General features: G+C 33.9%; 2 protein-coding genes across 2 annotated transcripts; one reads left to right on the top strand and one right to left on the bottom strand.

Moving 5' to 3' along the window:
- The first annotated feature begins 8,123 nt into the window (after positions 1–8,123).
- LOC107460698 (SWI/SNF complex subunit SWI3C) lies at positions 8,124–12,876 on the top strand. Its single transcript, XM_052252534.1, has 9 exons — positions 8,124–8,421; positions 8,533–9,090; positions 9,465–10,000; positions 10,348–10,711; positions 10,787–10,864; positions 11,232–11,355; positions 11,700–11,764; positions 11,868–12,052; positions 12,232–12,876. Exons 1-9 carry the CDS (start codon positions 8,400–8,402, stop codon positions 12,685–12,687), a joined length of 2,388 nt encoding a protein of 795 aa, XP_052108494.1. The 5' UTR covers positions 8,124–8,399; the 3' UTR covers positions 12,688–12,876.
- Positions 12,877–13,319: 443 nt separating this feature from the next.
- Positions 13,320–18,953, bottom strand: LOC107460699 (metal transporter Nramp5). The gene is made up of 13 exons (XM_016079081.3): positions 18,790–18,953; positions 18,210–18,288; positions 18,083–18,123; positions 17,883–17,961; positions 17,648–17,752; positions 17,459–17,568; positions 17,166–17,347; positions 15,746–15,815; positions 15,461–15,634; positions 14,582–14,686; positions 14,317–14,448; positions 14,143–14,238; positions 13,320–14,001 (listed from the first exon to the last, which is right to left on the bottom strand). Exons 1-13 carry the CDS (start codon positions 18,916–18,918, stop codon positions 13,666–13,668), a joined length of 1,638 nt encoding a protein of 545 aa, XP_015934567.1. The 5' UTR covers positions 18,919–18,953; the 3' UTR covers positions 13,320–13,665.
- Positions 18,954–20,896: the final 1,943 nt, after the last annotated feature.

The raw sequence follows: 20,896 nt of genomic DNA, 5'->3' as shown, positions 1-20,896 counted from the left end.
GCCCAAAAACTTCACCTTGCCACTCACCCTGACTCCCTACGATGGCATGGGATATCCGAAAAAACACATCAAGAAATTATTATATATGATGATCGTTAACAGTGCCTTTGATCTTATTTTATGCCGTTGTTTCCCTACCTTTTTAGATGGTCCTGCACTTGATTGATTTTCTTCTTTGCCTGCAGATTTCATTTCGCACTTTCAGGAGCTCGCCAAGCAATTCGAAGATCAGTTCGCTGCGTCTTCAATTTATCTCCACGATTCCGACTATTTGAACGCCATTAAGTAAGGGCAGCATGAAAGTCTAAAAGACTATATTACTCGCTTCACTAAAGTTGCGATGACTATTCCAGACCTCCACCCCGAGGTATATCTACATGCCATAAAAAGCGGACTACGTCCTAAAAAATTCCAAGAAACGATCACAGTTGCCAAACCAAAAACTTTGGCCGAATTTCGAGAGAAAGTTAAAGGCCAAATAGAAATTAAGGAATTAAGACAAGTCAGAAAATCCAACAAAAATTCAACCAATAAAGAAGATGACAAAAGTCGATATAGCAAGAGGCCTTTTCGATTAGTTCCCTCAGTTTTAAATTTATCCGTCAATTTTCATATTTATTTTAAACTAAATATAATACTAAGACATAGTTCAGTCTAGTATATTTTAAACCAAATACAATATAAAAATTTAATTTAATCTCTACTTTTCAATATTTGTCTCCCAACCTCAGTTTCTCTATTTTTGTATCCCTTTCAAATGTGTTTATGAGTTTAAGACCACATATCACTGTGAAAAGTTCTATCTTAGATAACTTAAAAAAAACAATTCTTTAAAAGCTAATAAAAAATAAATATTTTTAATGAATTTTAAAAACACTAATCATTCTTATATATTTTATATTTTAGAAAATAAAGTTATGAAGTTGTAGTATGTTTCTTATTAATATGAATGCTTTATATCGGAACTTTAGATTTGGCTGGGATGAAAAAATCGACCTCTCATGACACAATGAATTCAAACTCAACAGAGAACAAATCTGAATTTCCGATTTTAGTGAGGTTAATTTTTTTATTTTCAACGTGGAACAAATCTGAATTTCCGATTTTTGTATGTGAGGTTAATTTTTTTTATTTTCAATGTGAAACAAATTGATGGGTTAGTTTTGTGAGAAAAAAATAAAAAATATCAAAAAGCTCAAATCGATAAATTAAAATTGTAAAATAAAAAAATTTAAAATTATGAAAATACAAGTACGAGGGTTCGATTTATATATATATATACACTCTATCGGTGGTTAGTTACTTAAATTTCATCTTCTTCAATTCACTTTCTTCTTCTTTTTTTTTTTAGTTACCGTTTTCAGTTTGTTTTTCTCACTTTTTCTAATATGAACTACTACTCTAGTGAGGAGAAGAGCAATATTAGTTTAAAAAAATGGAAGATAGAATTATATTAAAATTATACTATAATAATCAGATTTTATTACAAACATCCGAAAAAGTAAGATTTATATGTAAAATTTTTGTGATTTTATTATTTCTTTTATATTGTCATTTGACAAATTTAAATGTGTTATTTGTGAAAGAATAGATGATTACATATTGAAGAGAATATCGAGTATTTTGTAGCGGTATCTGAAAAAGTTTTTGGTGAGTTCGTTCATTTTTAAACAAAGTATGTTACCAACCAGATGAGCATGCAAGGGTTGTTTTTATTCTATTATAAAACTCGATTACAGATGTCGTTTATCGAGCTGTACATTGAATTTGAATAATCTAAAACCGATCGAAATATAGAATAGAGAGATTACAATAGTAACAATAAGGATGAGTTCGAAAATAATTAACTATGAGATTGTTGATCCAAATAAAAATGACGACGAATATGATGATACTATAGAGACAGACGTTGTGAAGATGGCAAATATACTAACAAAGCAATATCCGTTCGAAAAGCCATTTTTTATGCGCGCGTTGGATCTGGAGGCTATGTATGCACCAAAATTTTTTAAATACATGAATACATGTATGTAATTTAGATCATTATATGATAGTTTTATAGCATAAAAATAGTTAAGTTTAGTGTAAAATAGCATAATTGTTATTAAGTTCTTTATGCAATTAGTAACGACCTATTATTTTTTTAGATATCTAATATAAATAGTATTATTTTGCATATTTTACGTATTTGTTTATTTTTTGTATGTGTGATTTTCAAATTTCAAATTATATTTATATATTTAAATTCATGTATATATATATATTTAGATAAATATATATTATATACTATAACTTATACATTTATATAAAACACTCATAATTAACATTAAATTAACATGACATTAAAAAAAATTAATTTAACCTCTACAATAAACTAATCTCTATACTAAACTAATTAGTATAATTAATAAAATTATTTACTAAATTAATTTTAACTTAATTATCGTTATAACTAATTTTGTTACCAACAATATTCAGACAAATTATATATCTTATTTCTAAAAACACATATATAGTAAAAAATATAATTAATTAATAAGTTTACCCTGCACACATACATACATAAAAATAAAATAATTAATTATATTTTAAAATAAAACTTAGATAATAATTATTTTCATGACTTAATTATTAACATTGTGGCAATAATTAGTTCTAGTCTCTAACAAATAACATTAAAATAACTAAAAAATATAACTATTTATTTTCATTAGCATTTTAACTTTATCATTAATCTTAACGTTATCAAAAAGTTGAAATTCAAATTACTATCTATTCTATTACATATAAGTATAGTTAATAAATTAAACTAACAATTTTAATTTATATTCTCATACCATATCTAAAATAATTAATCAAATTATCCACAAACTCTAAATTAAATTCTATTAATTTTAATTTAAAAACATTACTTAATTAAATTGTTATGACACTAACACTAAACAAAAATGAGCAAATATTCTAATATAAAATATTATCAGTAAAATTCACCAACAAACTAAATTCTAATTGCCATCATGCTCTAACGAATACAATTAATAATCAACTACACCCACAGATTATTGTTAATAACATAAACTAACTACAATGTATAATATTATTATTTTAATATTTATACTGAAAAAAAATACTTATATAATTAGATTAACTAAGATAATTAATAATGTAAAATTTAAGATTATCAATTTTTTAAATTTTTTTGCTTCTTAGACATTGTGATTTTAATAAGGTAAGATCTGAAGTTTGGTTTGAGGGAGGTTGTTTTGTTGAGGTTTATGGTGAGAGTGAAAGGAATGAGAGTGAAGAGTGAAGAGTGAAGGGATCGCAAGGGAAAGAAAAAAGAGAGGCACCCTACAACAACCAACTACATGCGCGACACCTGGCAAAGGCACAAATTTGAGGCTCAGATTTACGAACCACTTTTTGACCGTTCGATCTTCTCTAATTCAATCTTGTTTCTTGGATTCTCGTGGCTAACAAATATGAGGCTTAGATTTTAGGACATAATTTTGTTCGTCTGATCTCTAAAATCCTAAATTTGGCTGTCTGATTGTCGCACACGTGTTTCCATCATATACAAATCTGAGGGTCTGATTTAATGCAATACTGCCCTTCCGATTTGTGTTGATTTAAATTGGATAATTTAATTTGTCTTCCGTCATTTTTTACATTCACGAATAACACGCTAAATCCCAATAATAGTTAAAAGTCTCACTATTAGTGAGATTTTTTATTTAGATAAATAAAATAAATATAATAATTACCGAAATAAATAATTTAAAAAATATTTATCATTTTGCATTCCCAAGTCATATCTCGTTTACACTGTAAACGAGATCTCGTTTACACTGTAAACGAGATATATAAAAGACAACCACAACAGTTATAAAAGGATGTGTAACCCTTGGTATTCCTTACAAACTTTTCCTATCCTTTTTGTGTCTCATATTTGTCACGAATACAAGGCATTAATGGGCAGTAATAGTCCATACATAGTTGTGCTTGTTTATTCCAATTATCGTATGAGAAATAGCGACAACGAGGGTGACATTTGAGTGTGAGAATCCGATATTATTTCACACTCAGTGTGTGAAAACGTAGGATTTGAAGAGTTTGATATTGAGCAAGCTCGACGGTACACAAGCGAGGGAAATCGGAAGGGTGGCGTATAGGTTGTTGGCACCCATGGGTAACGGAGTCTTCCGCTTTCGACTATTCTAACTTCAAAGGGACGAGCATGTGCGACTGACGTTCGACATCCATGGGAGGCTCATGGTGGAGCATGTAATGGAGCTTTCCACAGAGGTAGGACACAGTGGTGGTGAGAGTTCTGTACACTCGATCTATGTACAGGACGACCGACCTCTCGCACCACCGCCCATTCATGTCGTCATTCCAGTGAATGAGGCAGAGGAAGGCGAAGAGGAGTCGAACGAGGATTACGTGGCGGACAATACGGACAGCGACTCATCCGATGGTGGGGATGAGGATGAGTGTGTTCCGGAGATACCGGTCCAGACTGTGGCGTACCATGTCCTACCTCCACCTCACCCAATTCCGCCGTTATCGACAGTGCCAACTCATTATCACAGTCTAGATCTGGACGCCATGCATGAGAGGACTCCGTTTCCTAGCACGGGTGAAGAGGATTACAACTTAGACGGCGGTGTAGAATTTCGGGTCGGCCACAAGTTTAGAAGCCGAGAGGCAATGCTTCAGGGTGTGAAGAACTACAGTATTCGTAGGAGTGCGGAGTACCAGGCGATCGAATCAGACCAGTTAAAGTACCATGTGCTGTACCGTCATGCTGCTTCAGGCACTACAGTCTGCGGAGCTATTTTCCTGGTACCATTTGTGACCTACGCATCAAACCGTTCTACGATGGACACCTCCTAGTACGTGACTGCAGTATGTTCGACAAGGTATTTTGGGCTTTCCCATCATGTGTCGAGGCCTTCAAGCATTGCAAGCCCTTTTGTCTCTGTGGATGGTACGCATCTGTATGGCAGGTACGGTGGAGTGTTGCTTACTGCAGTGGCGCGCAAGATGGGAATAGCAACATCCTACCTATTGCTTTTGCCATTGTGGAGTCCGAGAGCACCGAGTCATGGTCGTTTTTCCTTACTAATCTGAGACGCCACATCATCCCACAAGACGACCTGCTGGTTATCTCCGACAGATCTCAGGCCATCAAGTCTGCGCTAAGCTTCGATGATAGTGGTTGGCATCTCCCAAGAGCCTTCCATGCTTACTGCATCAGACACATGGCTGCAAATTTAATGACTCGGTTTAAGTCAACCGAGGACAAGAGATACCTCATTAATGCTGCTTATAGTTCAAGCAAGGCTAGGTACGAGTGGTACATGGATGCCTTGAGAGGAGTCTCCCCGTCGATGGTGGACTAGGTGGGTCGTTTCAGAAAGGAGATTGGACTACAACATTATGACAGCGGGTGGCGGTTTGGTCACATAACCACAAATCTGTCCGAGTGCATCAATGCAGTATTGAAGGGGACCCGATACTTGCTGATTTCTGTCATTGTACGCATCACGTATGAAAGATTGCAGAAGTGCTTGGAACCTGCTGCTCCCCATTGAACTGCCGTTTCACCCGATCAACGTGGTAAAACCGGACAATGTTGAAACAGACCAGCAGGACAACTAACAACCAGGTACCCCGCTCCTCCTCCTTATGGAACCAGTGAGGGCACAGGGCCTGCATCGCAGGGTCATCGTAGACTCTCCATGCAAACTGAATTAAAAATATGTCTGATATCAGTAACTATACGCTATCTATCTAACTGTCGAAAAATATACCGTAATACAATACAGCAGGTATTTAAAATCACAATATAATTTATTTCATGACTAACCTCATCGAACCGTAACCAGTCAATTGAAACCCTCCAATGCAGGACCCTGGCCTGATACTGATCCCTACTTTGCTGCTGCAATCCAACCAATCTGACAGTAACGGAGATATATACGATTCGTTAAGTAACAAACCATATGAATTGACAACAATATTTAATGCAAATTCAAAAATAATATTTGGTTACCACGCAGCTAGTGGATACTGGTAGATTCCTCTATCTGGTGGACACCACTGAGAAAATATCTGATAAATCCAACTCATAAAAAATGGAGTGTAACTGGCGATGTCCGTGACGCCACGCTGTGCTGTCAAACAGAGTGACTGATACGTCTAGGCCCGCACAAGCGAGCCCCAGGATAACACCCTACACTCCGCGAAGTCCCGGAGAAGCGATAGCCAACGTATGTGCACCAGGTTGTTGGACCTGTCTGTCAACAGATACCCTCCGATCAGTAACATAATATAGCACTTGGCGTACTATCGGAGGGTCTCTGGGTCGTCGGTCGGGGGCATCTGGCAGACACAATCACGCAACCACACCAACTTCAGCGTGAATGACTCCTTCCTCTGTGCAGCCTGCTATGCTGCCACCGGAGGCCTGGCACCAAGCAGCTGCTCCACCATGGCCCACGTCTCCATCTGCTACCACCTACCGAAGTCACGAAGGCACCCCCAACAGGGTTCCTGTGTGTGCATAGGCCTAGGTGGTACGCCATGTCCTGCAGGGTGATAGTGATCTCACCCCACGGGAGATGAAACGTGTGCGTCTCCGGACGCCATCGCTCCACGAGTGCCGAAATCAGGAAATTGTAAAAGTGAAGTCCTTGAGGAGCACCGCGTCGCCGAATCTGGCCTCAGCCAGATACGGGATGATGGCATCCGATGGAGGAAGGGTATGGCTGACTCGCCAGGGCAGTAGAAGGCGAGGCCTCTGCAGAATAAAAAAAATTTTAACTTATAAAGAGATAATCACAAATTTTTTGTCTACTTAAGAACATAGAGCTACGTCTACTTAAGAACATACTTCTATATTTCTAGTCTACACATGTCTCTAAATTACATACGCCAGTAAGCAAATCCTAATTAAGTCATAACAATCTTACACAAGCAAATACAGTTTTAAATTCATCCTATAGACCAATCCATAAAGCATTTTACTCAGTGCTTGTCACTACAAGACTACCCTAACAATGTCCACATACTTAGATTAACCTAACAGAACGCAATTAACCTCAAAGTTGGCCGCCCCAGCGTAATGCGACATCTCGTTCAGTCAGTTGATGTCTCCGTCGTTCCCCGCCTGACATGTTATCACTAGGGAGAAAGAACTTGACTAAGTCAAAATAAAGCCCAGACACACGCTGTAAATGACTTATACTTATAGGCGCGGTCAGGCCTTATCTCGTTTACAGATAGCTGCGGTACAATTGACGTGCCTTATATCATTTACTTATTTACAATATAAACGAGATAAGACTAAAGTATTTAATTCAGTAAATATTTTTAAATTATTTATTTTGATAATTATTATATTTATTTTATTTATTTAAATAAAAAATCCCTATTGGTGTCATATGAAAATTAAAATGGACGAATTACGAGTCCGCGGGGGTCGTTTTGTATTTTTGCAGGAACATTTTGTAATTTTCTGATGTGAATATATAACATGAAGATAAAAAGTGTATCTTCTTCATTGTTCATGGAATTTGTTCTTTGTAGCTCTAGTTCATTAGGACAAAATATTTTGCTCAATTGAGAGAAGAAAATAAAGGTTATTGTTAAATGAAATAAAAATGCAGACAATGATAGTAGTTAGAAGCAAGTTGCAAGTGTTAATTCATACTTCATTATATTTTTTTATTTTTTGGTCATGATACTTCATTATATTTCTAAATCAAACCAATGAAAATGTATTTATTTTTAAATGCAATAAATAATATATTTTTATTTAAATAAAAAAGCCATAAATTTTTGTGATAGGAAAAGGGTAAAAATGAAGTAAGATGATCAATTTTTCTCAAATTCACAAAGTAAATAAATAAATATACGCAAGGAGATATTTTCCTTTGAAGAAAAAAGGAAAAAGAAGGTGACAGAAAATGAGAAGTAGCAGCATCACGTGAATGACACCCCCGAATAGGAATGCAGCGTGTACGTCACGCGTCGACGAAAACCAGACCCACCCAAAGTTAAAACAGATCCCTTCCATCGTGCTTCTTACTACATCCTTCCATCCATCATTCCATCGTCAACACTCAACACACACAAACACACTTCTCATTTTTTTTTTAAAACAAAAAAAAAAACCCAAAAACCAAACAGCCCCTAAGCACTCAAAGCAGCACCGCACCCACCCTCTCTTCTCCTCTCAGCTGAAAGAGAGAGAAGAACGCGCGATCCCGTTCAATCTCTCCATACTCTTTGCGCCAATCAACGACCCCACACTCAAATTTTTTTCCCCCTCAAACAAACACTCCCTTTCTCTCTCTCCTCTCCCCATCTCTTTCTCTCTCTTCTTTCTTGCCATGCCAGCTTCTTCTCCTTCAGGTCCCCTAAATACTCTTAAACCCTCACTTCTCTCCTCTCTCCCTCTAATTCCTCTAATTTCTATTATTATTGCAATTATTAATTTTTTCTAAATTATTTTGGTTGTTGCAGAGAACCGCACAAAATGGAGGAAGCGGAAGAGGGAATCGCAAATCAGTCGCCGCCACCAGAAGCACCAGCACCACCACGAAGATGACGACGATGAAGAAGAAGAGAACCCCAATGCCGACAACAACGAAGACCACGACGACGATTCTGAGGACCAAACCCCTAATCCCCAATCTGCTTCCCCTCACCACCACGAGATCGAGGTGCTCTCCGATCACGCCGTCCAGATTTCGCATTTCCCCACTGTTCTCAAGCGCTCCGTTAACCGCCCACACTCCTCCGTCGCCACCGTCATCGCTCTCGAGCGCGCCGCACTCGCCGGCGACTCCAAGGCCCACCAACAGCTCCACAACAGCGGCAGCATTCCGTTCCTCGAGAATGTTTCTCACGGCCAGCTCCAGGCCCTCTCCACCGTCCCGGCTGACAGCCCCTCCCTCGATCATGACCGCGACGGCGGCAGCAGCAGCTCCTCTTTTGTTATCACTCCTCCGCCAGTTTTGGAAGGACGTGGTGTTGTTAAGCGCTTTGGAAATAGGGTTCTTGTTGTTCCAATGCATTCAGGTTCTTCTCTTTCTCTATCTGTTGTTCTGCTTGCAAGCTTTATTTTTTGTATGTGTCTAAATGAAATCGGCGTTATTATAAGTTTGTAGTACTGTTTAGGGTTACCATAACTGTGCGTCACTTTACATTAATGCGTGAAGTTGGGCATGTTTTTGAGTTATTTGGCATTCTTTAAATTCTGGGTTGTATTCAAAAAGGTCAATTACTTGGTTTTGAAATGGAAAGAAATCATTTTTAGGGGCCCCCAACAGTGTTATTGCTTTTTAGCTTTTGGAGGTTTTAATCAGGTGTAGTACTGTCCGAAAGATTATAGGACTTCCTTTTTGAAATTCGAGCACTTCTGCCTGATGTTCAATTCGGATTTCTCTGAGCAGATTGGTTTTCACCAGCCACAGTGCATCGTCTAGAGAGACAAGCAGTGCCGCATTTCTTTTCTGGAAAATCACCAGGTCATAGTCCGGAGAAGTATATGGAGTGCAGGAACTATATTGTTGGGCTCTACATGGAGGACCCTGGGAAGAGGATTACTGTCTCTGATTGTCAGGGATTGTTGGTTGCAGTTGACAAAGAAGATTTAGCTCGGATTGTCCGGTTCCTTGATCATTGGGGAATCATCAATTACTGTGCTTTGGAGTCATGTCATGCGCCATTTAATGATGCATCCTTCCTGAAGGAGGAGACAAGTGGAGAAGTCCGCGTGCCCTCAGAGTTTCTAAAATCCATAGATAGTCTGATAAGTTTTGACAAGCCCAAGTGTAAGGTCAAAGCAGAAGAAATTTATTCATCATTCACAATGCACAATGCTGATGTCACTGATCTGGACAACAGGATACGGGAACATCTATCCGAAAATCATTGCCATTGTTGTTCTCGTCCTCTTCCTGCTGTACACTATCAGTCACAAAAAGAGGTAGGCTTATTGATTTAATTATGCCATAAATGTATGAAGGTCATCTGGCTCTTTCTATTGCTCCTGTCATACAGAAACATAATGGACAAAAAGAGAATAGATAAGAAGTCCATCAGTAATTTAATAAAATACTATATGATTGTGCATGAGTGTGGAAGCGTTACCATAACATCCAATTCTTGGTGCATATAGCTGCCAGAGCTAAATCCTCTGGATAAACTGAAAGTTTGTGAATTACATGTTCATTTTGGTAACCTCGTCTCAAGTCAAATCTCTAAACTAAATAGCATGCAGAGTAACTTAAACTGCACGAATCATTTGTGTGTAATTCGCATCTCATGTTACAGGTTGATATTTTACTTTGTACTGGCTGCTTTCATGATGGGAGATTTGTCGTTGGACATTCAAGTATAGATTTTGTTAGGGTGGATTCGTCCAGGGATTATGGTGAGGGAGATGGGGATAGTTGGACTGATCAAGAAACTTTGTTGCTGCTTGAAGCAATGGAGATTTACAATGAGAATTGGAATGAAATTGCCGAACATGTTGGGACCAAGTCAAAAGCACAATGCATTCTTCATTTTCTTCGTCTACCAATGGAAGATGGAAAATTGGAAAATATCAACATTCCAAGTGTGTCTTTGCCATCCAATGTGATGAATAGAAATGATAGTGGAAGAATGCATGGCTACGTAAACGGAGATTCTGCAGGTCTGTCTTATACCTTCTTTAACCTATTTTAGTGAATGATATGTGTTTGATCATTCCGTTGCTGTATTCACACAGGAACTGTCCGCCAAAGCAGAGATTCTGACAGCAGGTTTCCTTTTGCCAATTCTGGAAATCCTGTTATGGCTTTGGTAGGTGAATTCTAATTGTATGCCTAAGTTTGTTGTTTAATTAAGATGCACTTAAACATATTTACCGATTACCACCAAGACTAGGATGTGGTGTTTGTACCTCGCCTAACATCATATTTGTACCTTCTTCATCAAGTTGATTTGTAAGAGGATATTGAAGAAATGCATTGCTTCAAGTTGCATCCTTCTCTGAGGGAGCAACCTGTTGATTACAGCACTTGCTTAACAAAAGTTTAAGTGGATGATGTTCTAAACTTAGTATCTATATCTGGTTAATATACCAGTATTTCACTGCAAACTACCATGTCATATATTTTGGGTTCTTTAGCTGTGACTTACACTAAGTTTTGTTGGATGCATTATATAGGTAGCCTTTTTAGCCTCTGCCGTTGGACCAAGAGTAGCTGCTGCTTGTGCTCATGCAGCATTAGCAGTATTATCAGAGGATACTTCTGGCAGCACATCGCAAATGGAAGTACAAGGACATGATAATAGGTGGATATTACTATTACAGCACATGCAATTCTGTTACATGAAGTTTTCTTGTTTGTTTTCTGTTGCATATCTTATTAATGCTTTTGTACTCTACACTGTTTTTCTTCTGTTAATATTTTTTCCCTTTTATACAACATCGTATACAGTTGAACTGAACCTTCGTAAAAAAATTCCCGTGTAAAGGAAAGACAACTTTTTTATTAAAGTGTGTCTTCCCTGCTCAAGTACTCATGTTGTAGAGTTGTATGTGGGTAGAGGAAAACTAGTTTAAGTTGAACAATTGCTCATGGTTGCTAGTTTATGAACTGTGTACTAATGTTTTAAATATTTATTCATTCATGAAGGTCAAATTCAGAAAGTGCACATAGTAGAGATCGTGGAGAAACTGCAATTTCAAATAATCATAATGGTCGGTTATCATTGCTGCTTTTATTTGTTGGCTTTTATGCCCCAGCACAAATTAGATTCATTAGTGTAATTTTCTTCTTGAGGAGTGCTTTTATTGATTTCAGAGGACAAGGCAAAACTTGTTGGTTCACGAGGTCAAAATGAAGGCGGGACAACACCACTATCTGTTGAGAAAGTTCAAGATGCAGCAAAGGCAGGCCTCTCTGCTGCAGCCATGAAATCTAAATTGTTTGCTGATCATGAAGAACGAGAAATCCAGAGGCTATGTGCTAGTATCGTTAGTCATCAGGTATAGCTGTTTGTTTTGACTATAGTTGGTTGACTTGGTTCAACCAAAATATCAATTTACTTGTTTGTGCATTTCTTTGAATGGCATACATCTATGTTTATGCCCTCCAGTTGTTTTATTTGTCTGAACTAGTATCTTTAGATGTTTAACCTGTGATGGTGGCTTGGTTTTATATGCAGTTGAAAAGATTGGAATTGAAGCTGAAGCAGTTTGCTGAAATTGAAACATTATTGATGAAAGAATGTGAACAAGTTGAGAGGACAAGGCAGAGATTTGCTGCTGAGCGGTCCCGTATTATATCTGCTCGTCTTGGAACTGGAGGAGCCACACCTCCACCATCAGGTGTTGGTCCTTCCATGTCTAACAGTAATGGCAACAGTAGGCCACAAATGATCTCTGCGTCTCCCTCGCAGCCCAGCATCTCGGGGTATGGCAACAACCAACCAGTTCATCCACACATGTCCTTTGCCCCGAGACCTTCTATGTTTGGTTTGGGACAAAGACTGCCCCTATCTATGATACAACAATCTCAATCACCTTCAAATGCCATGTTCAATGCCCCTAGTAATGTGCAACCCACTTCCAATCATCCATTGTTGAGGCCTGTATCAGGGACTAACTCTGGTTTAGGTTAATTAGGAGAGTAGGCATAAGTTTTGGGACCTCAGTGTTGCAATTCTATTTTGTCATTGATCTCAGCAGTGAAGAGGAAATAGGTGGATGTGTCCAAAAAAAGAAAAATAGTTATCTAAGTTCTAGATACTGTAATTGGTTGCAGTTGATTGTGAAAGTGTTGTTTAAAGAAAATAAGTAGCATTTTGATATTCCACTGTGTTTCTGCATTACAGGTACCATGAAGTTTTTATTGTCATCGGTAACATCTTTTTTGTTAGATTTTGGAAAAAAAGAAAACTACTAATTACTTGGATGAATAATTACGAGACCATGGCTCCCTGTGCTGTTGCACAATCTAGTTTCAGACTTTCAGGGACACAAGTGGTTATTTATTGTGCGGTTGTCTCATGTACAATGTAATCTGTTATATAATTCTTGTAAATGTTCAGAATCTGTCTGCAGTTAAGTTGTAGAGAATTTAAAGCTTATCTATAATGTAGTTTGAAAATAGAAAAGCAGTTTCAAGCTACATGTTCGGGAGAGAGAAAACTAATGAAAAGAGACAATTAATGTAGTCGTACAGAGAATGCTTGTAACCAAAAGAAAAACGCAATTAAGATATTCATACAGAAAACAGTTGCAACACTAGAAGTACACAATGTAAGAACATCAGTTTTTCCTTGATCTTCAAAGGAGAAATTGTCACTACAACAGTATCACATCAGTAACTAGTTTTCTTGTATAGTTCAGCAATAACATGTAAACAATAAACTTGTAACTTAGTACTGAAGTACATATAGTTTGCACACGATGGATAAATGGGGAAGAGGGCTCTCTAATGTCTTATTGTTACAATAACCTTCAACTATGTATTTTGAGAATCCAACATTTAGATTCTCTTTCCCCATAAATGGCCTAAAAAGCAGTGTGAAGTGGTGAAGTTCTTATTGGTTGTGAATTGTGTTGCACTTGACTCATACATACATAGCTCAAGTCACTTATTCCGGTAGTGGGATATCAGCTAAATCTTCTCTGATAGGGCCATGGCTCAACTCTAACTCACCATTAGAATTCATGAACCCCTTTTCCACATGGGTTTGCATTGCTGTGTTATCCTTGGTCTCAATATATGTCTGAACAGTGTCTTTTCTGAATGTTAGGTATATAACTGAGCCGACATAGATTGCCATCAGAGGAAACACTATGATCCCAATGAACACATTTCCCACCTTTGGCAAACTATTATGAATTAGCCAATCCACGAAGGCAGTGATGAGGTAGTACACATTGATGCCTATGATTCCCAATCCTAGGATCCATGAGATGACAATTATCTGCACTAAAATTTTGTTACAAGATTTTCTTTGACATGTTTATTAGAAATGTATTTTTTTTTATTATTTCTGTCCTACATATTTAGTTGACACATCTACTATTGAAATGATTATATTTATTAAGGGAAGAGTAAAACTCACTATCATAGAGTTCTTGTGAGGTCCCATCTTGGTACTGCTGCTACTAAACTTAAGGAGTGGAATTAAAGCAAACGGAAGCTCAAAAGAAAGTATCATCTGCAAATTTTTATGGGGGTGATGAGTGTACTGTACAATTTAAAAATTAAAAAAATAATAAGAACAAAATATACAAACCGATGCGATGACGATTAGTCGACCGGCGCCGGAGGAGCCACCAATAATGGAGACAACAAGGCTTGGTGCTATGGCAATGGTCCTAGTCATCAAGTTCCTAATCCATCTTTTCATCTTCAAGTCTAAGAAACCCTGTTGTACCACCAACAAAACAACAAAACATAATTCAGTATTATTATTCTTCTTAAAAAATTTATAAATAAGAAAAACCAAAATGAAAGTAATGATTGTTGGTATTTATTCACAAATGATTAAATTGACCCACCTGCATAATGTACTGTCCTGCATAGGTTCCAGTAATAGCGGAACTTTGTCCTGAGGCTAATAGTGCTATTGCATAAATCGTTGAGCTAGACCTTCCCAACACATTCTACATCAAATGTTCATCACACATTACTAATAATTACTGTACTTGCAGATTTTGAATTAAGGTTCTGAAAATTGATCTGGTAATTGAATCAATAAATTTGAAAGTTCAAATATTTAAAATTTTAATCAAGTTTTAATTTTGTTGAATTAATATATATTTATATTTTAAATTAGCTAATCACTAAAAAATAAAATCGGTTCAACTAATTTATTAGATTGCGTTTGTTTAAAGGTACAGAACACTAAAACAGGGAGACAGAGATACAAAATTGTATTTGGTAGATGAGATATGAATAGAAATATTGTATTTAAAGATACTGAATTAATGTATTTTGTGTTTATCTTGACAAGAAATACTCAAAAAGGACAGAGACATTAACAAGATACATAATTTATTTTTTATTTTTTCTTTTATTATTCCTGTTAATTTTTCATAATTATATTTTTTATTATTATATTTTTCGTTCCAAATTTTTTTAATAAAAAAAATAGAATAAATTAGACTTTCATAATTTATTTTAATTTATTATCAAATAAAATACAAGAACACTCATTTTTATATTTCTGTATTTTGTGTCTTATTTTATCCTGTTCTCAAAATTAAACACAATTTCTACTAATTATTTATTATTTTCTAATTTTAATTAGTTCGCCAACAATTGTTTGTTATCTTGAACCAAATCGGTTTAATAATAATTTGTTTTCGCTTAATCAAGTCGAACCGGCCGATTCATAGTTATTATTAAATAAAAGTAGTAAAAATATAAAAAAGAACCTTGAGAAGAAAGGAAGCAGAGTTAAGGGTGAGATCGGTGCAATGATCAGTGTTTGCCGAAGAAAGATTTGAAGCTGAGCAAACAGTGCCAGACACAGAAATAACTGCAACGTTGATCAGAAATGCCACAAACAGTGCGAACCCACTCTCTATCAGAAAATATTTACACGCGTCCTACATAATAATAATAATATATGAGAATTAGTGTTAATGACATTTAAGTGTAACTAATTAAGTTCAATAACCTTAATATGGTTATTAGATTATTCGATCTTATTGGCTTACATTGATGCCACGAACTGTATTAGGTACTTTCCTAGACAGCACCAGAGCAGAGTGGAGGAAGAGGTTGTGCCTGCATTTTTATCACAAAAAGATAAATAAAATAAAACAAAGTAAAATTGTGACTAATTTTTTTTATATAAAAAAATATTGGTATTGTTTTTATTAAAAATAGGATTATTTAATGTAATTATATATAAGTGAATTTTGTAGGTAGATAATCAATACGTAAGATACATGTAATGTAGCAACACACAAAATATGTGTTGGACATTTTTTTTATACTTTTATAATACTCTAATACAGTATATTAAACTAAAACACCATCTTCGTCTTCATATTAAAAATGATTTCTGTAAAATTTTACTAGTAAATACTAGACGAGTTTTCAATCACTTTTCAATGTTATTTGGTTTTATAACTTATAACATCCAAAACAAAGTTTTCATCTTTATGATTGATTTTGACTTTATATCAATTACAAAATTAGGTCTGTTATAATTAATTGAAAATGTGTACTGTTAAGATTACTAATATTAAAAACTTTGTTGAAAAATAAAAATTTAAGTTTTTAATGTATTTATTTTTTAAAAGCTATTATTTGATACTCTAAGTCTTTCGACAATATATGTGTGCGCTTTGAAACGAGAATACAAGTAAAGTAAAATAATGCAAAATTAAAAAATAATGGGAATTAAAAGAAGATAATAATTTAAGTTAGATAAATTATTAAAATGGTGTCTAAAGTTTATATTACTGATAAAAAAATTTTAAAAGATAATAACGATAAATAAGTTCACGAAAAATTTAAAAACACGACAAAAAAATTAAATATTAAATATATATTGTAAAAAAAAATTAGAAATTAAATTTTGGTACAATTTTTTATAATCATTAATAGAAAGTTAAGATCTTTTCATCTTTAAAATTTAGTAATTTTATGTAAAGTGATTTTTAATTTCTTTTTAATTATGAATTACCACTTTTTTTAAAATAAAAAATATAGAGATTAAATTTTGTTTCAATTTTTTTATATATCTTTTAGATATTTATTTAAATATTACTAGTGAATAAGTCGTTTGCTAAATAAATAAATAAAAGTTGGATATTTTCAACATAAAATACCGCCAACTATAAATAATTAAAAGTTACATGCTCAATAAATATTATTATTTTTTTAATATTTATTTAATAATAATTTATATTTATATTTATAAAAATTTTATAAATAAAAATATTTATTAAAATTTTATACACATAAATTAATATAATTTATACTTATATTTTTTAAAATTTATATATATAAATTAGCAAAATTTATCTAATAAAAATAATTTAATATTTATACTAATTAAAAGATGACTAAAAATATTAAAATTTATTGGTCCTAAGAATTTTTCGTCCTAAAACATGATGTACTTACGGCATGACAAGGGCACCTAAAAGGGCAATGGCGTCGGCAGTGGCACCTTGACCACTGAGTTTGGGAATAAACATGCCCTTTATGACACCAGACGCTGGTGGTTTTACGTAACTCATTTCTCCAAAGAAACATGCTGCCATCACAAATACCAGCGTTGATATCAGCAACTCCAACTTCCTTACCTGCCCCAATGCCCCACCAATAAAATTAAATTATGTTAGACTATAATAACTGTTATTACAATAATAATAATAATAATAATAATAAAACTATATGTATGTACGATTCATTACCCCAAATCTCTGGAGACCAAGAAGCAACAGAGTGCTGCACCCAGTCACTAGAACTCCTCCCCATACTGGGATGTGGAATAGTATGTTCAGTGCAAACGCCGTTCCAATCACTGCCACATTTATTTAATTAAGGGAATAATTCTTCATTAAAAATACTTTCAGTTTTCTTGTTAAATAATTAGTTCATACCTTCTGGAATGTCTGCGGCTATGACAGCAAGCTCAGCTAATAACCATAAGCAGTACCTAACGAGTCTTGGATACTCCGCTTTGCATATCTCTGAAAGGTGTTTCCCTGCCGAAAATTATACTATTCAATTAAAAAACTAACTAGAGAGATCAAGACAAAGACTAATATTTAATACTAATTATGTATAATTAAACAAATTTCGTGTTAGGGACGTATGCTTATTGAATGTTGTTACCTGTGCTTACGCCAAGATTTGCCGCTAATGACTGAATAATAAGAGCAAATATCAATCCGATAAGTATCACCCACAGTAGCTGATCCAATACCACAACAACAAATTTTAGCATTTTTAGTTTGTCAGTTCGTCACTTTATTCTTTTATTAATTTTAATTAAACAAAAACAAAAGGTCATACTCCATAGGGTGTGTGTATACCTCATATCGGTGATTAGCTCCAGCTTGGAGATCAGTTTCCACTGTAGAAATGAAAAAAAATAATTAATTAATACATACATACATACAAATATAGATGTATGAGTTTTGGAGAGAGAAAGGAACATACAGTTTCCAGGATCAAGGTAAGCGAGAGAGACTAGAAAACCAGGCCCTATAAATGACAGAAACTTCTTCCACCCTTTTTTCTGCTTCCATGCAGTAAGTAGTTATCGTCACGTAAAATTCATAGATGGTAGATAATAATTTTTTTAATATACTAAGTATCCTTTAAGGTGAAAATTTAAGCGCAGTTAATTTTATATGAAGTTGATAATTAAGAGTCGTTAAATAATTTGACTAAATTTTCTCAGTTATCAATTTTACTTAAAATTGACTGCACCTGAAATTTTATTATCTTTTAAATATTATTTTTTATTCAATTTTTAAAGAAGAGAAACAAATAAAAAATAAATAACTTTCTTAAAGTTTTGAATAATTAGTATAAAAAAATAAATATTTAAATTAATTAAATAATAATAAATTTTTAAAAAAATCAATCAAATGCTGAATCTTAAAAAAATTGTAATATTCATTTAACAATTTTTAATTATTAAGTTCACGTAAAGATAAAGATAATAATACATAAGTCTTCCAATAAATATACATAGAAAGAAATGTATGTAGTGATGTAGAGAAGGAGCACATACCTCGTGATTTGAGGAGGCATCAGCATGAGTATGGAGGATATTATTGGGAGGTGTGGCACTTACGGCAACCACGCGGTTGTTACCACCACTCCCTGCTGGCTGTTGCTGCTGTCTAAGAACGCTTGCCATGACGGTCAATCCAAGTGATGAGTGAATGAAGCGGTGAATCGTATTATTTATTTATAGCTACAAACAGAATGCTTTTTTGTGTTTTGGGTTTTACGCACACGTCAGCTTAGAGCACCCATGCATCCATCTTCATGCCTTTTTACATGCACGCCGCCCCGTCCCTTTCGTTTTTTCTTTTTTAATTTCGTTTTCTTTAGCACCCAACTTTTCTAACACCAAGCAATATTAAAAGATCCAGATTATTATTATAAAAAAATTTAGCTAATTATTAATTAAAAAATTAGTTCTTAATCTTACACTACTCACGTAATACCGTTAACAAACATAAAAATTAATCACAAAATGTTCTTTATTTACAAGAGTAAATAATCACATTATATTCCTAAATCACACACATCATATGGTTATAAGCACTTCGCTGTCTAACTTCTCTTTTATATTTCATATCAACTTTTCAAATGTAATCCCGATTATGTAGTGTGCCATATACACAAAGGTGAAAACTCAAGTACAGTCGATTTTAAGTGAAGTTGATAACTGAGAGCTATTAGACGAAAATTTAATCAAATCAGTCAAATTATTTAACGGCTCTCAGTTATCAACTTCACGTGAAGTCGACTGCACCTGAGTTTCCACTATATACAAAATATTTAAAGTAATGTTATTTCTATTATTTTTGTGTATATTTTTTTATATTTTTATTAATAAAAAAGATTAAAAATTATTGAACAAAAGTAAAAAAAATTAAAAATTTTATTATTGTAAAGAAAAATTCTATACACCGCTTATTTTTAATTTTAAAATGATTACAATACTATATTTTATTATACATTTTCTTTTTGCTTTTATAATTTTTTTGCAGTTGAGAATAATATAGAAGTAAAGATAATATATACACCAAAAAGTATTTTAAAATTTCTCTAAATTCAATTTAATTATTTCATGTGATTAATTTTTATAAAAAATTATGAATTAATTATCATTTCTGGTAAATATTAAAAATTAATTTATTTAATATTTTTAAGGTTCAAAAATTAATTTATTGACTTTCTGCTAAAATTAAATAAAAATTATTAAAAAAATTAATTTAAGATATTACCCTATAAAAAATTCAACTTATTTTTTTATTAGTTATGAACACATATATATACAACTTTTGATATAAAACTATATTAAATATTTTTTATCTTAAAAAGTATAATTTACTATCTTAATAAATTAAANCACTCTAATCTTTATTACCTGAATAAACTGTGTATCTGCAAAACGGTGCGGTGCGGTGCGGTGTCTGACAGTTGTTCTTGGAGGTGGAATCTACATCTTTTTTGTCCCTGTAATCTAATATATATACTAATTTTCTTATGGATCCCGCTAAGGAGATTATTTGTACAATGTGTACAATGGCTATTGAGTTATGAAATGAGCATCCCTTATACTATTTAGAATAACCATCCGAGTACAAGGGATAATAAACATCTTCTCGAAAAATTAGTTTAATTTTTGGGTTCACTAAGGATTGAACTCTTAACCTTTCGAATCTAGCGCTTTAATACCATGTCATGATACTACTCATCCCAAAAGCTTCAGCTAATAAAAAAATGTAACACTAATAATTATATCTTTAATACTTCATAAATTTCCATTGTACACATTGTATAAATATTTCATTGGCTCCTCGTACTTTCCCTTTTCTTATTCCTTTATTTTTGGTTTTGCGATTAATTCGGATACAGTTTAATTTATTTCGGATTCTCTTTCATTCTATATTTTGGCTTTGTATGAGTACTAGTATGATAGAATATTGTTTTGGTTTTTGTTTGTGTTTTCTATCATTTAACGTTTGCTTTCATTTTTATGTATTATTCATATATCAAAGTTCAGATTTTAATTTTTGTCTATATTTGGTTTGATGTTTATTTATATTTTTGCTTTTGTTTTATTTAAAAATTTAATATTAATATACTATGAATATAAAATA

Source organism: Arachis duranensis, chromosome 8 (assembly GCF_000817695.3).
Source record: "Arachis duranensis cultivar V14167 chromosome 8, aradu.V14167.gnm2.J7QH, whole genome shotgun sequence".
In the NCBI taxonomy this organism is placed as follows: domain Eukaryota; kingdom Viridiplantae; phylum Streptophyta; class Magnoliopsida; order Fabales; family Fabaceae; genus Arachis; species Arachis duranensis.
This window is presented reverse-complemented; position numbering and strand designations above follow the sequence as displayed.